At 52.9% G+C, this 20,496-nt stretch overlaps 3 protein-coding genes across 7 annotated transcripts; 2 read left to right on the forward strand and 1 right to left on the reverse strand.

Moving 5' to 3' along the window:
- Nucleotides 1–1,652: 1,652 nt before the first annotated feature.
- Nucleotides 1,653–4,183, forward strand: CHCHD2 (coiled-coil-helix-coiled-coil-helix domain containing 2). The gene is made up of 4 exons (XM_075168835.1): nucleotides 1,653–1,854; nucleotides 2,369–2,615; nucleotides 3,187–3,349; nucleotides 3,887–4,183. Exons 1-4 carry the CDS (start codon nucleotides 1,805–1,807, stop codon nucleotides 3,895–3,897), a joined length of 471 nt encoding a protein of 156 aa, XP_075024936.1. The 5' UTR covers nucleotides 1,653–1,804; the 3' UTR covers nucleotides 3,898–4,183.
- Nucleotides 4,184–4,749: 566 nt separating this feature from the next.
- PHKG1 (phosphorylase kinase catalytic subunit gamma 1) lies at nucleotides 4,750–13,408 on the forward strand. Of its 3 annotated transcripts, none has more exons than XM_075168829.1 (10): nucleotides 4,750–4,816; nucleotides 8,388–8,521; nucleotides 8,814–8,989; nucleotides 9,303–9,357; nucleotides 9,986–10,051; nucleotides 10,280–10,443; nucleotides 11,023–11,113; nucleotides 12,098–12,251; nucleotides 12,340–12,465; nucleotides 13,094–13,408. In XM_075168829.1, the coding sequence occupies exons 2-10, from the start codon at nucleotides 8,439–8,441 to the stop codon at nucleotides 13,343–13,345; spliced, it is 1,167 nt and encodes a 388-aa protein (XP_075024930.1). In that variant the 5' UTR covers nucleotides 4,750–4,816; nucleotides 8,388–8,438; the 3' UTR covers nucleotides 13,346–13,408. The 3 variants fall into 3 exon arrangements, with proteins under 3 accessions (XP_075024930.1, XP_075024928.1, XP_075024929.1); XM_075168827.1 differs by lacking the exon at nucleotides 4,750–4,816 and adding an exon at nucleotides 5,132–6,025; XM_075168828.1 differs by lacking the exon at nucleotides 4,750–4,816 and adding an exon at nucleotides 5,132–5,965.
- Nucleotides 13,409–14,228: 820 nt separating this feature from the next.
- SUMF2 (sulfatase modifying factor 2) lies at nucleotides 14,229–20,286 on the reverse strand. 3 transcript variants are annotated; one of them, XM_075168831.1, is made up of 9 exons: nucleotides 19,954–20,097; nucleotides 19,390–19,546; nucleotides 17,756–17,870; nucleotides 17,121–17,165; nucleotides 16,760–16,910; nucleotides 16,049–16,104; nucleotides 15,482–15,566; nucleotides 14,770–14,935; nucleotides 14,229–14,433 (listed from the first exon to the last, which is right to left on the reverse strand). In XM_075168831.1, exons 1-9 carry the CDS (start codon nucleotides 20,024–20,026, stop codon nucleotides 14,328–14,330), a joined length of 954 nt encoding a protein of 317 aa, XP_075024932.1. In that variant the 5' UTR covers nucleotides 20,027–20,097; the 3' UTR covers nucleotides 14,229–14,327. The 3 variants fall into 3 exon arrangements, with proteins under 3 accessions (XP_075024932.1, XP_075024934.1, XP_075024933.1); XM_075168833.1 differs by lacking the exons at nucleotides 17,756–17,870; nucleotides 19,954–20,097 and having other exon boundaries at nucleotides 19,390–19,840; XM_075168832.1 differs by lacking the exons at nucleotides 14,229–14,433; nucleotides 17,756–17,870 and having other exon boundaries at nucleotides 14,766–14,935; nucleotides 19,954–20,286.
- Nucleotides 20,287–20,496: the final 210 nt, after the last annotated feature.

The raw sequence follows: 20,496 nt of genomic DNA on the forward strand, positions 1-20,496 counted from the left end.
CAGAGCTGCTGAGGAAGAGCCAAAATGGAGGGAGGCCAAGAGTAAAAGAACCAGAGAGAAGATGCGTGCGGAGACGAGCTCCTGCAGTAGCGCCAGCAGTCTGAACTTACGTGGATGCCGCTCTTCTGAATTGCGATATATTGTTTATATTTATCTCCTAATAATTTTTACATTAACAGCAACTGCTTTTCTGGCCGAAGCTTTGCTTTTGGATTATCATTGCTGTATAAACTCACAATATTCACGCTTCCTTTATCAGGCAATAGTTACATCCCCTTACGTACAAGATGTTGAAATGACTGGTCTTAGGTAGGTACCTCCCTTACAATTGAAGAAATTGTGAACGAGCACTTTTTTGTCGTTATAATGACTTCATAATGAAGGGATAATGTTGCAGGGCAGCAATCGCATTTTGGGGATGAATGTGTGTATACGTACTCTGAGGACAAGAAGCGAGGTGCTTGCTTATAATGGGAAACAGAGTTGTTTGAAATTTCACTTTCTGTTGAGCCTAATTTGAGAGTTTATTAACTCATTAGGTCTAACCCTGTGTATGTTAGTCAGCTGGACCCTTTTCATTATTTTCAATGGGTTTTAGATCAAGAAAAAACCAAACAACTTGTGTGCTATATGAACTGAGTAAGTAGGGATCAGATTTCAGCAGAACACACTTACCTCTGGTATATCTGGACTTAGGTAGTAAACTCTAGGGACTATATTTTAATTATATTCCAAGTTATATGACATAAGTTGTGCCTTTATCCTTAGCCTTATTAAATGATTCATTCTTTTCTAAAGCTCTGCTAAGGTTCGTAACTCATAGCAGAATCCAAAAATAATTTGTGCTTTGTCTAAAGAACTGCCTCCATTTAACAAGGTAAATGCAGTGTCGTTCACTTTATTATAACAGCTCTGGATCTAGTATCATGACTCCACAGTAGAAGGCCTGACTTTTATTTATTCTCTTCCATTTGGTATTTTTATTGTGTTCCTCTCCCTAGACTACGCAATACCAGTCTTTTCAAGCCATCTTTCACCATCCGTCTCCGAGCTTCCCTGACTTTTTTCTTTTTTCTTTAAAAAAGCAGCCGCCTTCCAAACCCTGATTCAGGTGTGCCGGCCCTTCCACCCGCAGGGACAGCCCTTGCTGGAGCGACCGCCGACCGTGGCACTGCCATCGCGTATCCCGTGTCAGAGCTGCTGTGCGTAAAATTAATAAATTAACTATCAGATTAATTAATAAATCAATACATAAATTTTAAATAGACATTCCTCAAAATATGGAGGGCGTTTCCAAACACAAACCCGAAGAGCACGTGCCAGCCCGTGCAGAGGTCTTGTGCATGGGGCTGAGGGGGCAGAAGGTGCCCTCGCTCCTTTTTGGGGTGGATGGCGGCAAACCCCAGCCTTTTGGGTGAAACTCAGCAATTGAGAGAGGCCGACGGGCTTTTGGAGGCTCCTTCACGGTGTCCCCTGAGCGACCTTTGGGCTTCTCCAGAGACAGCGATTCCCACAGGGCAGGCGCACGTTTAAACACGGTTTATTTCTTTATTTTTACAGAGGGACGCGCCGCCATCGCCCCCTCAAATCCCGTTTCCCGCTCCGGGACAGCGCCTCAGGCGAGCAATGGAAGGGGCGGGGCCGGAGCAAGCCCCGCCTCCCTGCGCGGCGCTACGGCAGTGACGCAAGCGCGCGCGGCGGGTGTCGGGTGACCTTCAGAGGCGGCGGCTGGCGGTCGGCGTGCGGCCGGGTTCTCCTCAACTCACCTCAGCTCACCTCAGCCCAGCCACCCTCATCCGCCGCGATGCCGAGGGGCGGCCGGAGCCGCACGTCCCGCGTGGCGCCCCCCGCCAGGTGAGGGCCGCTGGGCCCCTTCCCTTCCCCGCCCCCCGTGTAGGCCGCAGGCGGCAAAGGCCTTTCCGCTATTCCGGGGTTGCGTGACACACCGGGATGAGGGGGGGGTTGGCCCGGCCCGGCTGCTTTAAGCTCGGTTGTCGCGGGTTCGGCGCTTTGCGGGGAGGGAAGTGGATCTCCTCAGCGCTCGCTGGGCGGCAGGGCCCGCCCATCCAGTGCCTGAGCGTTAAGGCCCTATTTAATCAGCCCCTTGTAGGTTCTCTCCCATTTCCCGCAAAATAGCGCAGTCCTTTGGGGCGTGGGGGTGCGGCTGGTCTTTAAAACACAGCCAAAAAGAAGCCTGTAAACTTTATGCTGTTGTGCATCAGTCACTCACCAGAACATTGCGTTCTTGCCGTGAATGTGGAGGGTGTGACAAGGAGGAACTGCAAACGCACGTGCCCTGCAACCAAGTGGCCTCTGCCCGGTTTGAGTTTGGAGCGATGATGTGAGGTTTCTCTTTATGTCCTTGCAGCCGGGCACCACAAATGAGAGCTGCATCACCGGCGCCTGCTGCTCGGGCACCCGTCCCAGCAGCAGCACCGGCTTCTGCTGTGGCTGCTCCTGCACCGAAGCAGCCTGGTCTGATGGCACAAATGGCTACAACGGCCGCCGGAGTTGCTGTAGGCTCTGCTGTGGGCCATACCATAGGTCATGCGCTTACAGGAGGATTTGGTGGAGGAAGCAGCTCTGAAGCTGCGAGGCCTGATATTACTTATCAGGTAAGAGAAAGCACAGCTGGACACGAACCGGTGAGGCGCAGTTAACTTGGGACATCAGTTATGTATAGGTTGATGTAATTGCTATAGATGTAAAGATCACACGAATCGTGGCTGGGAAAGCTGGGGTAATTTTAGCGACTTGGTCTCCAAGGTAACTACCACAATCACCATGAGAATCTTAAAAGTAGTTCAAAGGGATGCATGAGTGATATGTGTTTGTGCTAGGGTATTAGTGTTGTTTTCTACTGTAGTACCCCTCTGATTCAGACAGGGGTCCCAGGTCTGATGACAGATCTATTGCAAGACCTTTTTGTGCTGCTTAAATGTTAAGATAATGCTGTTACCTTGCCCAGATGCCATCCAGAGTTAGACCTAAGTGTTTGTAACTTACAAAACTGTCCAGAATGTGTCATGCCACTGCTGGAAACTATTTTATACTTCAGCCCATTAAGTAATGCAACATTTTGACTAAAATGCAGGGTAGAAATACACAGCCAGCAGTACTGGGGTGGTGCAGCTTCATAGGCTGGAGATGTTGGAAGGGCGCTTACGGAGGTGTCTGCTGTTTCAGGAGCCCCAGGCAGCTCAGCCTGCCTACCAGCAGCAGCAGCAGTCGCAGTTTGCTCCTTGCCAGTATGAAATGAAACAATTCCTGGAGTGTGCGCAGAACCAGACTGACCTCAAGCTGTGCGAGGGCTTCAGTGAAGTACTGAAGCAGTGCAGGTTTGCTAACGGTAAGTAGGCAGCGCTACCAGGCAACTACTAATGTGCTAATCAGTAAAATTATCGTGGGAATCATGTCGTGGTTTTTTCAATCCATGTGGTAAAGCATGGGGATTGATACAGAGCACATAGACTGAGGTCAGTTAAAGCAAGTTGCTGTACTGTTTGGCTTCCTGCTTTGGTCCTGTACGTACAAGCTGGGGGTGGAGAGAGGATGAATTCCTGAAGGTTTTGTGTTGGTGCATGGACTGAAGCTGACAATTTGGGAGAGTGGTGGCAGCGGGCTTGGAGAAGCAGCGTAGCATTGCTGGCTTGTAGCAAGCGCCTGTTTGGCACAACCGACAAACCATCCTGACCTGGGAGAAAGGAGACTGCCGAATGCTGGTGTCCGGCGGACTGCTGAAGTCTGCAATTCAACACGTCCCAGCAAATAGATGAGGGGAGAGGGAGCACCCTAACGTACATCTGCCGTGCAGCAAGGAAGACCACCTGCTGTTCAGGGATTCAAAACTTACTGCGATTAACTGTGCTAACTTCTTATCTTACAGGTTTAGCCTAAGCCTTCAGAACAAGGTTGCTGATGACCATCTTACAAGAACTGACCTATGAATGAAAAAAGCTTCAGTAATAATATCTTGTTAGTTCATATATTCACACTATTGTCCTCCCTGTGGCTTGATTCCTGCCATAGCCGCTACAGATGTGATACAACTCGCAGCCGCAAATTAATTTAGCACAAAATGGAAGAATGAATAAAACAGAATGAGCTAATTTGGGTTAACCGGTTTGCTGATTGTTGTGTTGAATGTAAGTGATATGGTGTATAAATAAACTTCTCTCTCGAAGTACCTTGCTTTGGTGGACTTTGGAGTTGAGTCTGAGGGGTGAGCAGGCGAGAACTGATCTTGGCAGGCTTCTGTCCGCCTGCCAGCTGTGCTGCCGGCAGCGGTGCCTGAAGGGCTGGAGCTGCCGTTCAGGAACACCCGTAGCTCAGCGGTTGCCAGACATCTCCTGCTTGAGCACTTGAACCCCACTGCTGGTTAAAACACGGAGTGACACCGTGTCTGACTCCACAGTAGTCTGCAGGCAGTGGGTCTCAGTTCCCCAACGGCCTCCTGTCATACTTTTAAAAACAAGCTCTCTATTCAGATTCAAGAAATTCTGAGAAATACCTTCCCTCTGCTCAGAGAGGATCTCGGTGGTCGGCCGTTACCTGAGCGAGCCTATGCACTATCGAGCAGCTGTGCGCTTCTAGGATAAGAACGGTCTTCCATCAGACTCGCAGTTCCCGGTAGCGCAAGCAGAGGCTGTAGGTTTTTCTTCCTCCATCTTGTGGTAGGAGTCGTGGACTGAAACGCGAGACGGGGCCCAGCTGACTGCGGGTGGTGTGGCCTCTCCCCCCTCGCACCTGCCTTAGGCAAGTGACAAAGCTACTGCTGCCAGATGAAGAAAAAAAAAAAAAAGCCTCCATTTAAAAGGTATTTAATGATGCGAAGTGCAAAACCTCCTTTTTCCATCAGAGGGAGCAGCCAGCTCATGCCCTGCCAAAATCCCTGGAGCCCGCAGCTGAACACCCTCCTGCGCTCCAGCCGCGTCGTAAACCCTGCCCCGCCGAGGGAGGGGTGCGAGGACGGGGGGGTGCGCGCTCACCGCGGAGAACCCTGCACCGACAAGTGCAGTTCCTGTTAAAAATACTTCCGTAGCATGACCTGTTTTCCCTGAACTGCTTTTTTTGCTGTTGGGTGTTCTGCCTGTTCCTAAAAGCCTTCATCTCTGCGCTGCAGTTTGGAAGTGAAAAGATAACATCAGTATTCAAAATGGGGAAGGTTACCTCCCAGACGGGGGACGAGGACACGGCTGCCTTTCCCGGTGACAGGAGCAGCTTTGCTTCTGCCGATCGAGCTGACGTCTCAGTTGCCAGGTGTTTCACCGTCCTGGTGAAAAGAAATAAAAACATTTTGGGCCAGAAACGCCTGCGCTGGGCTGCTGCTGAGTTCGCAGCAGGCATCCCTGAGCCGCTCCTCGGGAGCAGGCGGGGAGCTGCATTTAGACTTTGGGAAAAGTACAGCGCGGCCGGTAGAACAGTTTGCGGCTCGCAGTGGTGGGAAAGCAACGCCCACGCAGAAAAGCCGCGAGGGGAAACCCGGCCACGCGGGGGCCCGGGCGAGCCAAGTCCCCCCCGCAGCATCGCCGCTTTCGAGCGGGCTCAGACGCGGCTCAAAGGGGCGACTCAGCCCCCGGGGCCGAGCCCAGCCCCGCGCAGGGAAGGGTTAAGGCTGCCGGCGCCGCGGGGGAAGTCCCCGCACCCCCGCGGCTCTTCCGCTCCCCACCGCGGCCGCCGGCAGCTCCTCTCCCCCGGCCCCCCGCCGCCTTCCCCGGGCTGGTGGGGGGGTGCGGGCTGTCACCCGCAGCCGGAGAGACCCTCGCTCCAAGCCGCGGCCCGGCCTGCCCGCCCGCGCCTGCCAAGCCGCCTTGCGCTTTATTTTTGGCTGGGCAGCGGCGGGCAGCCCCGAGCAAGCAGCCGGCGGCAGCTCCCCCGCGCCCGGGCCGGAGGCCCCCCCCCGGCCCCTGCCCTCCGCACGCCCGAGGCCCGGGGGGATCGGCGGACCCGGGCTGCCTGCAGCGAGGTGAGGCCGGCGGCAAGCCGCTCTGCCGTTTTTGGAAGAAACCGGAGGCTTCAGGAGACGGTGCTTTAGGGGCGGGGAGGATTTGGGAGCCGGTGGGGGTTTAGCTACCCCAGAAAGCTTGCTTTCAGTAGTATTTTAAGCATTATTTTTTTTTTCTTATTTGCTAAGCACGCCGGGGCTGCTCCCCCGGGAGCTGCAGCGTCTCCTTGCTCGCTTGCCCTCGCCGAAGCGGGAGGTTTCGGTGCAGAAAAACCCTCCCGGGGGGGTGGGGTGGGCTTCCCGGGGGGCCGGGGGTGCTGCTGCGTGCGGGGGCCGGGAGGAGGCGGGGGTTGGCGGCGGGAGGGGGAACGACACGATTCCCGTCCTGGCCTAAAAGCTGACTTTAGCTTGGGCTTTATCTCAATAAATATTTCCATGCTATTTACCAAGGCAAACATTTAAACCCCAGTTTCACCGCAGCGGGCCGGGCACAGGCCGGGTGGCAATTTCCAGCGCCGACCCCGTTAGCATTCCTCCATCTCTGCCTCAAGACAGAAACCTCTCCCCCTCCGCCTGACCCCCTTCCCCACCCCCCCTTGCACTCCCATGGAGCTCGTACAGCTCTGATAATGAAACCGGCTTGTCCTGTTAGTGCTCTGAACCATATATATGATCTGAGGATGTTTTAAACTCCTGGGCTCTTTCCTCCCAGAAGAAGGCACACAGATCCCAGGCTTCTGGCAGCGCTCCGCCCTTCCCTAGACCACCAGCCCCCGGGACTGTGATTTTCAGCTTCAAAAAAATCAAAGTTGTGGGTTCTGCCCCGCCTCGGAGATATTTCTTTTTCCCCACTCTCTGATCCTGCCTCTCATTTATAATTTCAGCCCTGACTTGGTTTGGCATTGCTCACAATATTTGCAACAGCTAAAATTTTATAAATCAAATCAAACTCATGGCTGTTTAGAAATGCTCCAGCCCTCGTTAGACATCCCTCCCAGCAGCAGCAGCGGACAGACACCTAAAACACAGCATCAGCCCACATAACCAGGTCAGAACAGATACGCTTTGTAATAAGATTTAAATGTACTTAGAGATGCAAACCTGCCTGGCAGTGGCCTGGCAGAGTTATTGCCACCTCAGAGAGAAGGGCAAAGAAAAACCCGCAGTATCGGGGCTCTCCTGCCCACCTACTCTCTCTCCCGCAGCAGCAAACTGTCACCCCAAAGTGATAATTTTGCTGCCCAAGCTTATAAGAGCTGCTTCCCACACTAGCTGCTTGGTCTCTGTGTGTTTGCGGAGGAGCTGGACCAGGACAATTGGGATTTCAGCAATGCAGGGCACAGGAACAAGCTGAGGACGTCTAGTTCCCAGAGCTTAAAGGGAAACGCCGGTGAAAATTAGGGATCAGGACTACTGGTTATTTTTCCCCCCCTCTATCAAAATATTTCACACTGGTCCTCCTCCAGCAATGGCAGCACATACCAAAAAAAAAAAAACACAACCCAGACCCCCAACAAAGGGAAAAAAGAAATGGGATAGAAGTCTTTCAGGAGTTTTGGAGGCTGCTGGCAGCGGTACGCACGTGGCTGAGGGAGCTCGCTCAGCCGCTGTCCTCAGGCTGGCTCGGCCCCGGCTGACCCCGCAGCGCTGGCTGTCCCCGGGCACCCGGTCCCCTGCCTGCACCGAGCCCCCCACGCTGCTTCACCGACCCTCGCCACCCCTTTTCCCTTCTTAGTCCTTTTCCCTTCACTTTAAACACTATTTTTTCCCTCCTTGGTCTCAGCCAAATCATTCCGGACAACTTTGTTGTCTTAAAAATAATCAGGAAAAAAAAGAAGGAAAACAAAAAAAGGCAAGGCAGATTCCAGCGCTTCGCAGGGGTCTTTGGGTGGTGTCGGCGAGGGGTGACGTTTCTGGAGGCTGCTGCTGCTGGGGACCCTTGGACCTGCTCTGCCAGCATCGCCTTGCTACTGAGCGCCTTTGCGCGCTTAAGGGGCAGCTCAGCCACTGCCTCCCCCGCCAGCGTTCTCCCACTGCTCGTCTCAAAAAATTAATTAAATTGCTTTCCCAGGTGGGAGGAACCAGAAGTGTGGCGTAGCCCTTAGCACGTGGTCGGAGCTGGAGGGTGATGCCCTGTGAGCTGGGTGCGGGTGCTCTGCAGGAAGGGACGAGGTTTTGAGGTGCTTGCAAGCGCTTCTCAAAGCCTTGACCCCAGCCAGGCTACGGGGGACCCAGTGGGATTTGTCCTGTTCTCAGTGGAATCTCCACAGGGCCCCGAGGGCAAAGCTTTGCTTTTCCAACCAGCAAAATATCCCCTTTGGTCTGTGGTCCAGGATCATCCTCCTCCTCCTCCTTCCTCCTCAATGTTTTCTTCTCTGGAAGGGATCAAGGGTCCCTGCCCCGGGTGCAGCGAGCGCCCATCCTTGCTCTTTTCTCCTTGCAGCCCCTTTCCGCCGGCAGACGAGCCCAAAGTGCTGCCAGACAGGACTCCGAGATGACCAGGGAAGACGACCTACCGGACTGGAACTCATCCAAGGAGTTTTATGAAAAATATGAGCCGAAGGAGATTTTGGGCAGGTAAAGCTTGGTTTTGGTAAATGGTGGTTTCACGTACTCCAGTACCCGATAGGAACAGTGTCCCGTGGGAATCTGATATGAACAGAGCCCATAGCAGCATGGGGTTAAAAATAGCATGAAGCGGCACTTTCCATCAGCTCAAAATCTTCTGTCCCACCAAGACAGGGTAACAGAGCGAGACCCACTCGTGCACAAAAATACCGACCAGCCTGGGTGCCGAAGGCACGGCTGCGAAGTCGGGCTGGACGGGGAGGAATGGAAACCCCCATCTTGTCTGTGTTGTCCCTGGCAGGGGGGTGAGCAGCGTCGTCCGTCGGTGCATTCACAAAACCACCCAGCAGGAGTATGCCGTGAAGATTATCGACATCACGGCAGGTAACATATCCCCCAAGGAGGTGCAGGAACTGCGAGAAGCCACCGCTAAAGAGATCGACATTCTCCGGAAAGTCTCAGGCCACCCCAACGTCAGTAAGTCAGGCTCTGAGCATCAGGGCAAGGGGGTTTTCTGCCCCATTTTTTCTTTGAGGTGTCCCCAGGAAGGGTTTTTGGGGTGAAATCCCTGGAGGGCTAGACCTTCAATGGTCCTAATGCGACGCAGGGCACCTGCTTAGAGCATCGTTTGCTCTACCTCGGAGCGGACGCTGCCCAGGTTGTCTCCCAACCAGAACACTAGTGAAGATCAACTACTCACTAATTCAATTAGCAAATCAGCAATTTTTAGTCCGTTAATGGACAGGAATATGCTATATGCTGTGCTCACAGCCCCTGTGTTTTATTGCAGTCCAGCTGAAGGACAGCTATGAATCCAACACCTTCTTCTTCTTGGTGTTTGACCTGTAAGTACCAGCTTGCCCATCACCCCAGCACCATCTCCCCAGGCCTGTTCCCGCTCTGCAGACAGCCACCAGCCAACACTCGCCCCAGCTTTTTATGGCCCAAAAAGGGCAAAGCAGGGTGCCAACCAACTCTTGCTTAAGGCAGAAATGAGCCTTGATTGCAGCGAGCCAGCTCATTGCAGCCTTGCTGCCGGCAGCGTTTGTCCTCCGCCAGCGGCTCAGCGCTGCTCGGGTTTCCCTGTAACCTTTGGTGGGAGCCGACATGCGTCCCTGCGGGTTATTTATATGCCCAGCGGGACCAGGGCGCGCGTGACGCCGCGACTCCTGACACCGGGGCAGCGCGACGGACGTCGGCGGAGGGGGATGGCACCGGGAGAGCCCCGTCCCGGTCCCATCTGAAAGCCGCCCTCTCCAGGGACAGCCTTTCCTCCTCTTGCCTAAAGTTTTGCAGCAATATAGAGGCATTTTCACCCCTTTTTATTAACAAGTCGGCTTGTCATTTTGTGCAATGGGTGCCCTGGGGCTGTTAAGGGGCAGCAACCCCCAAGTGATCCTCTCCAAGGGCTCGGGGCCAGTTTGCCGTTACAGCTCAGCCGCTGCCTGCCTCTGTTTTCTCTCCCGCGCGCAGGATGAGGAGAGGCGAGCTCTTCGACTACCTCACCGAGAAAGTCACCTTGAGCGAGAAGGAAACCAGGTAAGGCCAGATGCGGATGGCTGAAAATCATATTGCAAAAGCAGAGCGCGGGTTCGAAGCACGACCTTGCAGCCAGCACCGCACCCACAGCCAAAACAGCACCCCGGGCTGTGTCCCTGCGCTCAGACATCGGGGCTGAGCTGAACGGTCCCTGTCCCCGTCTCCATCCCCGGGAGTGTGGTGCCGGTGGGCGTTTGGGCTAGGAGAGGTGCTGTCACCCATCCCCAGGAAGATCATGCGCGCGCTGTTGGAAGTGATCCAGTACCTCCACTCCATCAACATCGTCCACCGGGACCTGAAGCCGGAGAACATCCTCTTGGATGACAACATGAACATCAAGCTGACCGACTTCGGCTTCTCCTGCCAGCTGCGCGAGAACGAGAAGCTCAAAGGTAGGGGGATGGCGAGGCGGGGGTGATGCCACCCCGTTGTTGCAGTGCCCACGGGGAGTCGGTGGAGTCTCTCCCCCACTGTCCCCTTGGGGCCAGTCTCGCTGCCGCGGGTGCAAATTGGTGCCTGTCGGCTTGGGGTGCCCTCCTGCTTGCACACGAGCCCGGCTCTGCCTGCGGCACAGCCTCCACACCTCGCTCCTCGCCATGAAGGGGTTGCTGCCCATTAGGAAGACCATCCTGTTCTTTCCCCTGTTTTCCCCTCCGGTTGACCCTCGTTACCCCATCCATTTACTGCCCAACATTAAGGTTTTTTCCCCACTCCTACCCTGGGAAGAGCCACGTAACCAACAACGGGCGCCCCCCCCCAGCATCCCCGTCGCTCTCTTCACTCACATTTTAGCCATTCTAATCCACCGAGAAAACGCACCAGCGAGATGCCCACAAGTTGCAGTTACTCCCTGCGAGCACCATCACTGCAAAGATCCCACCTGGGATCCAGTCCCCCCTGCTCCGGGGTGGGTGGGGACGGCACAAACCCTCCCGGGTGGCTCAGGGGGATGCTCTGCCCCATCTTCGCAGAGATCTGCGGCACGCCTGGCTACCTGGCCCCCGAGATCCTGCAGTGCTCCATGGACGACGAGCACCAAGGCTACGGGAAGGAGGTCGATATGTGAGTGAGACGCCTGCCTTCTCGCCTCGCCCCTCGGGCTGCTCCCAAAACACGCGTGGTTTGAGGCACAGCAAGAGTTGTGCAGATGAGAACCAATTTCAGTGGTTGGAAGGAATTAAATGATGCACCGAAAAATGCCCTCGGGGGCCGTGAGGGGCTGTCCTGGGGACCAGCGGGCTCTGGCACAGAGCTGGGGGAGAAGCAGCCTGGGGACGAGCCCATCTCCCTGCTTTTGCCCCATCAGGGATGGGGGGGAAGCAACATTTTCTGCTCATAAAAATCAACTCAGGGGCTGGAATCCAAGACACAGGGCTTTTTAAACACACCCCATAGTGAGACACGAGCCTGAGGCAGCTCCCAAGAGAGCAGCCAGCTCAGGAAAGCCCATCAGAGCCCGGTCTGAGCCCTGCGGGGACTTTGCCACCATTTCTGGGGGCTTCCAGCTCAGGTCTGCAGCGGTCAGAGCTGTAACCAACCACTTGAGACACACCAGAGCATTTCAGCCCCTTTTCAGTTTAAATACCTCCATTAAGCCCCACACCAGGACACTTTGAGTACCACAGCCTGAACTGAGACAGCCCCAGAGCATCCAGCCTTGCTGGCACCACCGCGTCCCACCCTCCCGCATCCTCTCCCTCTCCTAAAAAAAAAACCCCAAGAAAAACCAAGAAAGGCAAACACCTCCAACTCACAGCTTCCTCCAGGAGAGCAGCTCCACATCAATTCGACTCAAAAACCTCAAACCCCTCCCCAGCAGTGGGGCAGCCCCTGCTCCTCATTACCCATCAGGGCTAACGAGCCTCAGCAGCGAGCTCAGCCTCCCTCATCAGGCACCACGCAGGGCAGTGTCCTGGTTTTCCAGGGTGGCAAAGCACAGTTTGCCCCGGTTGGGGGGAGGCACCGAGCCTCACCTGGGGTGCGGATCCGGCCGGGTGCCCCCGGGGTGCCGCCCGGGGCTGGAGGGTCCCGCTGGGCTGCCCGCAGGTGGAGCACCGGGGTGATCATGTACACCTTGCTGGCCGGCTCGCCTCCCTTCTGGCACCGCAAGCAGATGCTGATGCTGCGGATGATCATGAACGGGGACTACCAGTTCGGTTCTCTGGAGTGGGACGACCGCTCAGACACCGTCAAGGACCTGGTAAGTGCTCAGGGATGGGAAAACCTTTTTTGGGGGGGGATTTGCAGACACCTGGGATACCCGGGGTTGATCCGGTGCCCTCGTGCAGATCTCCCGGTTCCTGGTGGTGGACCCGCGGCAGCGGTACACGGCTGGCGAGGCGCTGGCCCACCCCTTCTTCCAGCAGTACGACGTGGAGGAGGTCCGGCACTTCAGCCCCTTCCGGAAATTCAAGGTGAAGTTGGGTATGGGGGTGTCTCGGTGCCCCAACCTTGAGCCTGGGAGCTGCAGCAGCCGAGCGGTGGGATGGGTTTCCCAGCTGAGCTGGGAGAAACTGGGAGTTCAGGAAGGCTGATGGATCTGGGCTTTGGCAGGATGCGGCAGCCTGGGTGGAGACCCTTCTCCAAGCACTATTTCGTTTACTTTCTGGTACTTCCTAAGGGCTTGTTCACAGAAGAGGATTAAATAAGAAAAGGGAAAAGCCTGTCTCCCCCACAAATCATTAAAAACAAAAAAAAATCACTTCTAAGGGGAAATCGATGAGCCTGACATCACATGGGTGCATCAAATGATGCAAGAGTTGATAAAACAGAAGAATCCTTTCCCTTCCCTATAGCCAGCCATTAGGGCAGCTCAGAGGTACCCCAAGTGACGTTAGGTGACACGTTTAGGACTGACCCGCAGTTTTGACGTTAAGGGCACACTTAGAAAAAGCCCGTACCGCTCACACGGGACTGAATACCTGTGCCAGGAGCCGGTCACTCCCGACTCCTCCACACGGATCGCAGTAGGATGTGTTGGGGCCGATCCGGTCCCGTTGTAGGACTGGCCCCGAATTCCAGCCTGTTCCCCCCGTGCTGCAGGTGATCTGCCTGACCGTCCTGGCATCGGTCCGTATTTACTACCAGTACCGGCTGGTCAAGTCGGTCACCAGGGAGCTGGTGGTGCGGGACCCGTACGCCCTGAAGCCCATCCGCAAGCTGATCGACGCCTGCGCCTTCAGGACCTACCGGCACTGGGTGAAGAAGGGGGAGGCTCAGAACAGAGCCGCCCTCTTCGAGAACACCTGCAAGGCCATTTTGCTGACCCTGGCAGCCGAGGAAGGGCTGTTTTGATTGCCGCTGCACAAGCCGATGAGTTTGCTCAGAGTTAAGGCAAGTAAAATCTTTGAAAACCAACTGGTGATTTCTTTCGCTTTTTCTTAGAGATACGGCTGGCCTCGGGTCAAGGTGCAAATGCAAACCCGGCAAACGGCTGCGATTTGCCCCTGGGGTATGTCCCACTGTCAGGGATGGGTTTGGAGAAGCTGCCTTTAATAGAGCCGAAACCAGCTGCAGCTCCCGATGTGCTCGGAGCAGCAGATCTGCTTGGGGAAGGCTGAGCTCAGCCCTGGAGCGGGACCCTTTTGGGGCAGTCGCAGGTGAAGGAGGGATGAGCAGTGCCCGGAGGGGTGTCCTCGCCCACCCGTGTGCTCGGGGCTTTGGTGGCAGAGCCTGCGCAAAGCCGGTTTGTAGCCCTTACGCTGGCTATAACACCTGGGAGAGGTGGGTCACTGGTTTGTGTCATCTATGCACTTAGAAACGAGCACACACGTGGTTTTGCCACTGTTCAAGGGTCAATAAAGGCGCCCTGTTTCACTTCTGGGAAGGCTCGGAGGCTGGTACGAAGCTGGGATTTTCCAAGGAGATGGGGACCGATGTACGAGTCCCCCTTCCAGGGATGTGGCCCCATCGCTGGCCCCATCGCTGCCCCCCCTCACGGCAGCCCCAGGCCGGCGGTCACGGCGGGGCTGCGGCTGTTTGCTCGCTCCGGCTGGGGTTGCAGGGGCCCGGTCCCACACACATGCACCCCTCTGCTTATTTAAAACAGACACCGAAAGGAGAGCTGTAATATCTACCACACCAAGAGGACATTAAAGACAAAACGCCCTGCCTGCCATTCCCAGTCACTGCTCATGCCCAGACGTCCCAGTACGGAAAGGAGTTTTAGCTGAAAGTATTTATTTTTAATTTTTAAAACTGCCCTGATGACAGTGCCTGCTGGGGGTTACTGTTCTCCACAGGAGAAAATGCCTTCAGGTCTTCCCCAGCGACCTCTTCAGAGCTCGGGTTTGGTCCGGCTTTTCTCGGCCGTGACGGGCGGGACGTCGGCAGCGCAGCGGAAGCTGAGGTTGTCGGAGGCTGAGTCCGGTGTGTTCCCCATTCTCACGGGGAAAAAGAGACCCAAAGTTAGGGATCCTTCCTAGTTAACGCTTACATCCTTTAATGTGACCCTCTGTAACAGACTAGAAACATCTTCCACTTCCCTTAAATAACCTCAAGAAAAGCATTTAATTCTAAATACTTGCTTTGAGAAGCAATTAGGAACGTATTTATAGCAGGAAAATTTTTAGCGGTATTTGTAGTATGTTTTCCTAACTGCTTCTCAGAAAAATTAAGTGGGAACAAACAAATGTCTTTTACAATAAAACCCCCTTCCAAATAAAACCAATCCAGAAAAAATCACTGCGAAACAGCGCCTGGGCATTGCCCAGACCTACCTGGTAGTAACACGAGCTTTATGATTTGCAGACCCATCTGCAGTGTCAATCCACGAGGCTCCTCTCAGGACCTGCATGTTCTGAGCGCGCTGCCTCGCTGAGAGCCCCGGGGTCAGGTACTGCGATGCGGTCCACTCCCAGGTGTTTCCCAGCAGGTCGTAGAGCCCTGAGACACGGATGGTTTTGCATCAGGATTATGAAAGCATATTTGCAAGGGCTGCAAAAGCACTTTGGTGTAGGTTGGGGGGGCAACATTCAAAGCATCGCTGCAAGAGCGTGGTTTAATGGTGAGACTGGGAACCAGAAGCTCTTTACTGTATTGCAAACTGGCCCGTTTACAACTCAACCTTCAAAATCTCTCATTTAAATGCGTCTCGTTGTTTCCCACCTGTGTGAGGGCACGGCATCCGCTGCCCTCAAAACAACATGCTTGGGATTTTCAGGTAAATCACATGGAAATGCAAAATAACTGACTGCTAATTAAAAGCAGGGGACGGTTTGGTGCACTGAAGTGCACTAGGTGCGTGTCAGCCAACGTCAGTAACAACCGTCAGTGCTTTTGCTGGGCTCAGTTATTCTATCAAGATGCCAGCGTGATCCTATATCATATCTGAAACCTTGCTACAATTACGGGATTTTATAATTAGCGTTGAATGGATATGAGGAAGCAGATGCCATCCCCAAAACCAGGGTGGGGATGTCTGCTCCGTACCATAGTTGTTCTGAGGAGGGAACGCTGCCACCGGCGAGACGCCGTGATAACCGTCTTCAGCCGTGTCGACCCTCGGGAAATCGCCCTGCGGGAAGAAAGATCACTCCAAGCAAAGACCCATCCCGGAGACGACAGGGTCTTCACAGGACTCTGTTACGCTTAAATAATGGAAATAACTCTCCGTTGCAAATTAACTCTACGCAGCATTTCTGGCCGAGAGAGGAGATCAACCATCTAAAGTTCTCCCAAGACAACCCCCTCTTCAAACAAATTTATGTACGCATTTTTGGATACGTATGAATTTTTGGATACGTATGAATTTTTGGATACGTATGAATTTTTGGAAGCATTGAAATCCTGGTTTCCCAGGGAAGCTGGGCTGAGGCTGCTCCCTCCCAGGGTATTTCGGATAACCCACCAGGAGCTGAACGGCGGTACCCTGCAGGTAAGCCTGCACTGCTTCCCGGGACCACGCAGCCTGCTCAGGCGGCCACGCACACGCTGTGTCGAGTTAAACACCTCCCTCGGAAGAGCTCAGCGTAGACAGGATGATTTTTAGGATCTTACCTGCCACAGATTTGTACGGTTCGGCTGAAACTTGTTTCCCCAGGGATACACCCTTTCTGCCAAAGAGGAGGAGACACCCATTACCCCTGTGTCGCTCCAGCCTCTGCATTTGCCTATTTTTAACCAGGCTTTTATGCCCGTCCCTTTCTGCTCAGCTCAGGACACCGAGCAGGATTATATGAACAGGGCTCGTCCATCTAATCCCTACAGACACTGCCAAGGAGGCGAGGAGAGATGGGAATAAGCAACAGCTTCCCATTTACAAACCATCGCTCGTGCCAGGGAATCCCATGATCCCCCAGTGATCCCACAGCTGCTTCGTGCCACTATCGATGTGTGGGGGCAGGTGGGTCACTCCTTGCCCCAAACCCAAGAAATGGTATTTTTAGCTGGCAGAAGTGCTTTGTTTAGGAAGATACGTTAAGACCATAGATAAGCCACTTCTTCTTCCTATATTATTATTATTATTAATAATAATAATATATAATATTATCGTATAATATAATTTTTATTATTATTATTATTATTATTATTATTATTATTATTATTATTATTATTATTATTATTATTATTCGACGCCCAGGCCAAAAGAGGTGGTTCAGACCCGCAGATTAACCTCTGAAAACATCCCTGGATGGAGGTTTAGAGCTGGTAGAACTAACATTATTCAACGCCTTGGTTTGGAAAAAGGTCAGAGCTTGTCGTACGTACGCTCCAGTCCTCCCCTGGCAGCAAATTCCCATTCCTCCTCCACCGGGAGCCTCTTCCCTTTCCAGGCGCAGAACGCCTGCGCGTCGTTCCAGCTCACGTGCAGCACCGGGTAATCCAGCCTGTCCTTTATGCTGGAGCCAGGACCTGAGGGCTAGGAAGAATTGCATCAAACAGATTTTAATTGATTTTATACACTTTTCAATTAAAAAGCGAATAAAGGACAGAACAGACCAAGGCAGGGAACATGCAGCAACCAGAGATGCTATTTTTTTCCCCATTTTCGGTTGATCAGGTTCAGCACACACTGACGCATGCATGCTCCCAGCATGGAGAGGACTCCCTGCACCGGGTTTTTACTCACCTGTCGCCAAAAAGCCTTCTCGATGGGCAGCCACCAAGGGGCAGACTGGGAAAAGAAACGACACCAGATTAAAGCTGAACTGGTGACACCCCCTCGACACCATCCTAAGCAGCGTGTGTAAAGAAGAGCGCATGTTAGTCTGGAAATGGTTAAATGCTGCGGTTTGAGCCGGGTTATCACAGGCATTTTGATAGTGCTTTCCAACAGAGTAGAGGCGTCTGCTTTTAAAAGTGAAAACGGATCAAGAAACCCGTGCTGTTTAGTTTTTCTGTTTTAAGGTTTGATGAATAAAATACTTTGAAACGCGCTTTGCTCTCTCCCAGCTCACTGGAGCATCTCATGAGTCCAGTCTGACAGTGTTTGGAGAGGATGTAAACAGAGGAGCGCCATAAATCAACCCAGGCTCAACCCTGCTGTTAGTTTCCAAAGCAAAACAACCCAAGACTAAAGAAAAACCACTGAGAATGGCCAGACTCTGCACTGAGAGGCAGCTGCTACTCAGTGGAAAAGCAATACCGGCAAGGGTCTCCCCTCCTGTTTTTTTTTTTACTTAAAACAGAGAGGTCAAACATGGATGTTTGAATACCATCTCCATCATCATCACTGAAACTCATCCCCATGGGATTTAGATTTACCTCCAGTTTTTGGGTGACTTTTTTTTTCAGCTCTTCAGATAAGAAATCCTCAAAGACAAAGCTCCAGCCAAATGCTTCTGCTTCTGTTTTGTATTTCTTTTCTCTAACAAACTCCCTGGCATAAATACAACACGCTCAGGCGTCTGGGTAAGAGTTCTTCAAGAGTCGCACCACCAAATACAGCGATCTGCACACGCAACAAGTTCAGAGCAAGGCAAAACGTACACAACCTACAGACACCCCATCTGCGGAGAGCCCCGGCTCCGCCCCAGCACAGCTCCAGTCAGTTTGACACAGATTTAACAGATAAAACAGTCTGATTTGCATCTGTTCACAGATCTGATAGTTTTTATGTTACCTAAGCAAGTAAATTCATCCTGCACCCTGGTCTTCCATAAAATGTAGCAACTGCACAGATCAAAAATCCCTTAAAGCCACTAAGACCTACGGCTGCTGTTAGTTAAACGTCCCCAAAATGCAAAAAAAAGGTCACATACTGCTGAATAATCTCACCCTGCTTCTGCCCCATTTGTTTCCCCATTGCCCAGGTTGCAGTAATTGCCATCACTGCGTGTTGCTGGGCAGTTACTGGTGTGTGGGAGCATTGGCTCTTTTTAACCGACAAGGGCTCAGCCAGGCAAATAAAGGCATTTCCCCCCAGAGCATTTATTAGTGCTCCCTACAAGGGCTTCTATAAAATATATGGAGGAGTGGTCCTGTATTTACAAATGGAAATTGAACCTATAGGAACCTGAAATCTGAAACAGTACAGCCCTGTTAGTAAGGAAAAGACACGCACACAAAAAAGCATTTTGCAAGGAAAAGAAAAAAGAAAGAGAAAAAAAAGAGAAAAGGAGAAAGGAGAAAAGGAGGTGAAAAAAAGGAGAAAAGGAGGGGAAAGAAAAGAAAAGGAGAAAAGGAGGGAAAAAGAAGAAGAGGAGAAAAAGAGGGAAAAAAGAAAAGGAGAAAAGGAGGGGAAAGAAAAGGAGAAAAGGAGGGAAAAAGAAAAGGAGAAAAAGAGGGAAAAAAGAAAAGGAGAAAAAGAGGGAAAAGAAGAAGAGGAGAAAAGGAGGGAAAAAGAAAAGGAGAAAAGGAGGGAAAAAAGAAAAGGAGAAAAGGAGGGAAAAAAGAAAAGGAGAAAAGGAGGGAAAAAGAAAAGGAGAAAAGGAGGGAAAAAAGAAAAGGAGAAAAGGAGGGAAAAAAGAAAAGGAGAAAAGGAGGGAAAAAGAAAAGGAGAAAAAGAGGGAAAAGAAGAAGAGGAGAAAAGGAGGGAAAAAAGAAAAGGAGAAAAGGAGGGGAAAGAAAAGAAAAGGAGAAAAAGAGGGAAAAAAGAAAAGGAGAAAAAAAGAATAAAGAAAAAAGAAAAAAAAAGAGTTGGAAAAAAAGAAAAAGGAAAAAAAAGTAAGCATGTTTGCAAGCTACACTGGTAAGCTGCTTCAGCCCGCACCCGTGGAGGCGATCTATTACTGACAGACACGGTTTTTTGCTCTAACGAAACTGCTGGGAGTATCCAAGCGTCGGCTTTCAGACCCAGCCAGCCCCAAAAGACCCAGCACCACAGCCCGCACCCTCCCCGCGGCGGCCCGAGCTGCTGGCGCCCCGCAAGCCAAACAGACCCAAAACTTTGCTCTTACCTGAAATCCCTGTTCGTGACGGGGTATTTGTCGATAGCAAACGGCTTCACCGTCACCTCCCTGACGGGCCCCTCTTCGTTCCTCTTCTCCAGGGAACTGGATCCCATCCGAAACGTCCCCCCAGGCAGCTGCACCATGCTTCCATCCTTTCCAAATGCTAAAAGTGAAGAAATTTAGTAGGAGAACTTTAATTTTTAAACATGACCGTGCAGGAAGCATGCGTTATTCGCTAGAAGTGTGTTTGTATTGCGTTGTAGTGTATACTTTGTGTACTGGAGGTAGGGTGCAATACAGTGACTATGATTAGCGTTTACACAGGTCTGCATTTTTTGTGATAAAAAGCTTAAAATATTTTAAAGTCCCATTTTCAACGTCTCTCTTGGGAAAGGAACAGCTCCGGTCAGGTGAGATCAGCAAAGCAGCTCCTTTAAATTAATGGTTTGCTGCAATTAGAAGAAAGGGAACCTGTGCAGGGAGAAGCAAAGTGGTTTTGATGGCTTCCCTGCCACGAGCCGAGGCCCCGGCCCCGGCCCCGGCCCCGGCCGCAGCGGCTTCCGCGCTCACCCCGCGGGGCGGTGCTGCCGCCCAGCACCCAGCAGCAGGCCAGCAGGGCCAGCCCCGTGCCCGCCGCAGCCATGCCGGGCGGCGGCAGGAGCCCCGGGAAGGGAGAAGCGGATCGCCGGCGGAAGCGCGGGGCTTCGACCCGGAAGCGCTGCGGCCTCGGGGAAGTGCTTCCGGGGCCCTTCCCCACGCCAGGCACGCCTCCACGCGTGGGATGGCACCCGCCTGTTTGAGCAGATGCTTTGGTTTTTAAGACAAGGGGTACTTTCGTGACACGGCAATTGCATGTGCAGGTCGAAAAGCGTTTCGCCTCCCCACGCGAAAAGCCACCTGCCACTGCACACCAGATTTCATGGAAAAAGGGGTTTTTTTGGGTGTTTTGTTTTTTTTTTTTTAAAAAAGGTTGCTTTTGTAGCCATTCAGCCAACCACCTGCGACAGGGGAAGGAGACTCCCATCTGTTAACCGAAGAAAACCGTGGAAGACTGCAGAGCCCGTTCCTCGGCCGTAACGGCCGCCTCGGCGTGGTGGGGCTGGCCCAACGGCG

The sequence above is a fragment of the Calonectris borealis genome, chromosome 19, assembly GCF_964195595.1.
Source record: "Calonectris borealis chromosome 19, bCalBor7.hap1.2, whole genome shotgun sequence".
NCBI classification, from domain to species: Eukaryota; Metazoa; Chordata; class Aves; order Procellariiformes; family Procellariidae; genus Calonectris; species Calonectris borealis.

Bases quoted from the DNA above. Each gene is read 5' to 3' on its own strand.
- CHCHD2 (XM_075168835.1), top strand. From the start codon at position 1,805: ATGCCGAGGGGCGGCCGGAGCCGCACGTCCCGCGTGGCGCCCCCCGCC. The intron at 1,855-2,368 runs GTGAGGGCCGCT...ATGTCCTTGCAG, and splicing joins CGCGTGGCGCCCCCCGCCAG to CCGGGCACCACAAATGAGAG. The intron at 2,616-3,186 runs GTAAGAGAAAGC...CTGCTGTTTCAG, and splicing joins GGCCTGATATTACTTATCAG to GAGCCCCAGGCAGCTCAGCC.
- PHKG1 (XM_075168827.1), top strand. From the start codon at position 5,156: ATGGGGAAGGTTACCTCCCAGACGGGGGACGAGGACACGGCTGCCTTT. The intron at 9,358-9,985 runs GTAAGTACCAGC...TCCCGCGCGCAG, and splicing joins TTCTTCTTGGTGTTTGACCT to GATGAGGAGAGGCGAGCTCT. The intron at 10,444-11,022 runs GTAGGGGGATGG...CCATCTTCGCAG, and splicing joins CGAGAACGAGAAGCTCAAAG to AGATCTGCGGCACGCCTGGC.
- SUMF2 (XM_075168831.1), bottom strand. From the start codon at position 20,026: ATGGCTGCGGCGGGCACGGGGCTGGCCCTGCTGGCCTGCTGCTGGGTG. The intron at 16,911-17,120 runs GTGAGTAAAAAC...AATTCTTCCTAG, and splicing joins AGAAGGCTTTTTGGCGACAG to CCCTCAGGTCCTGGCTCCAG. The intron at 14,434-14,769 runs GTAGGTCTGGGC...TTTCCCCGTGAG, and splicing joins AAAGCTCGTGTTACTACCAG to AATGGGGAACACACCGGACT.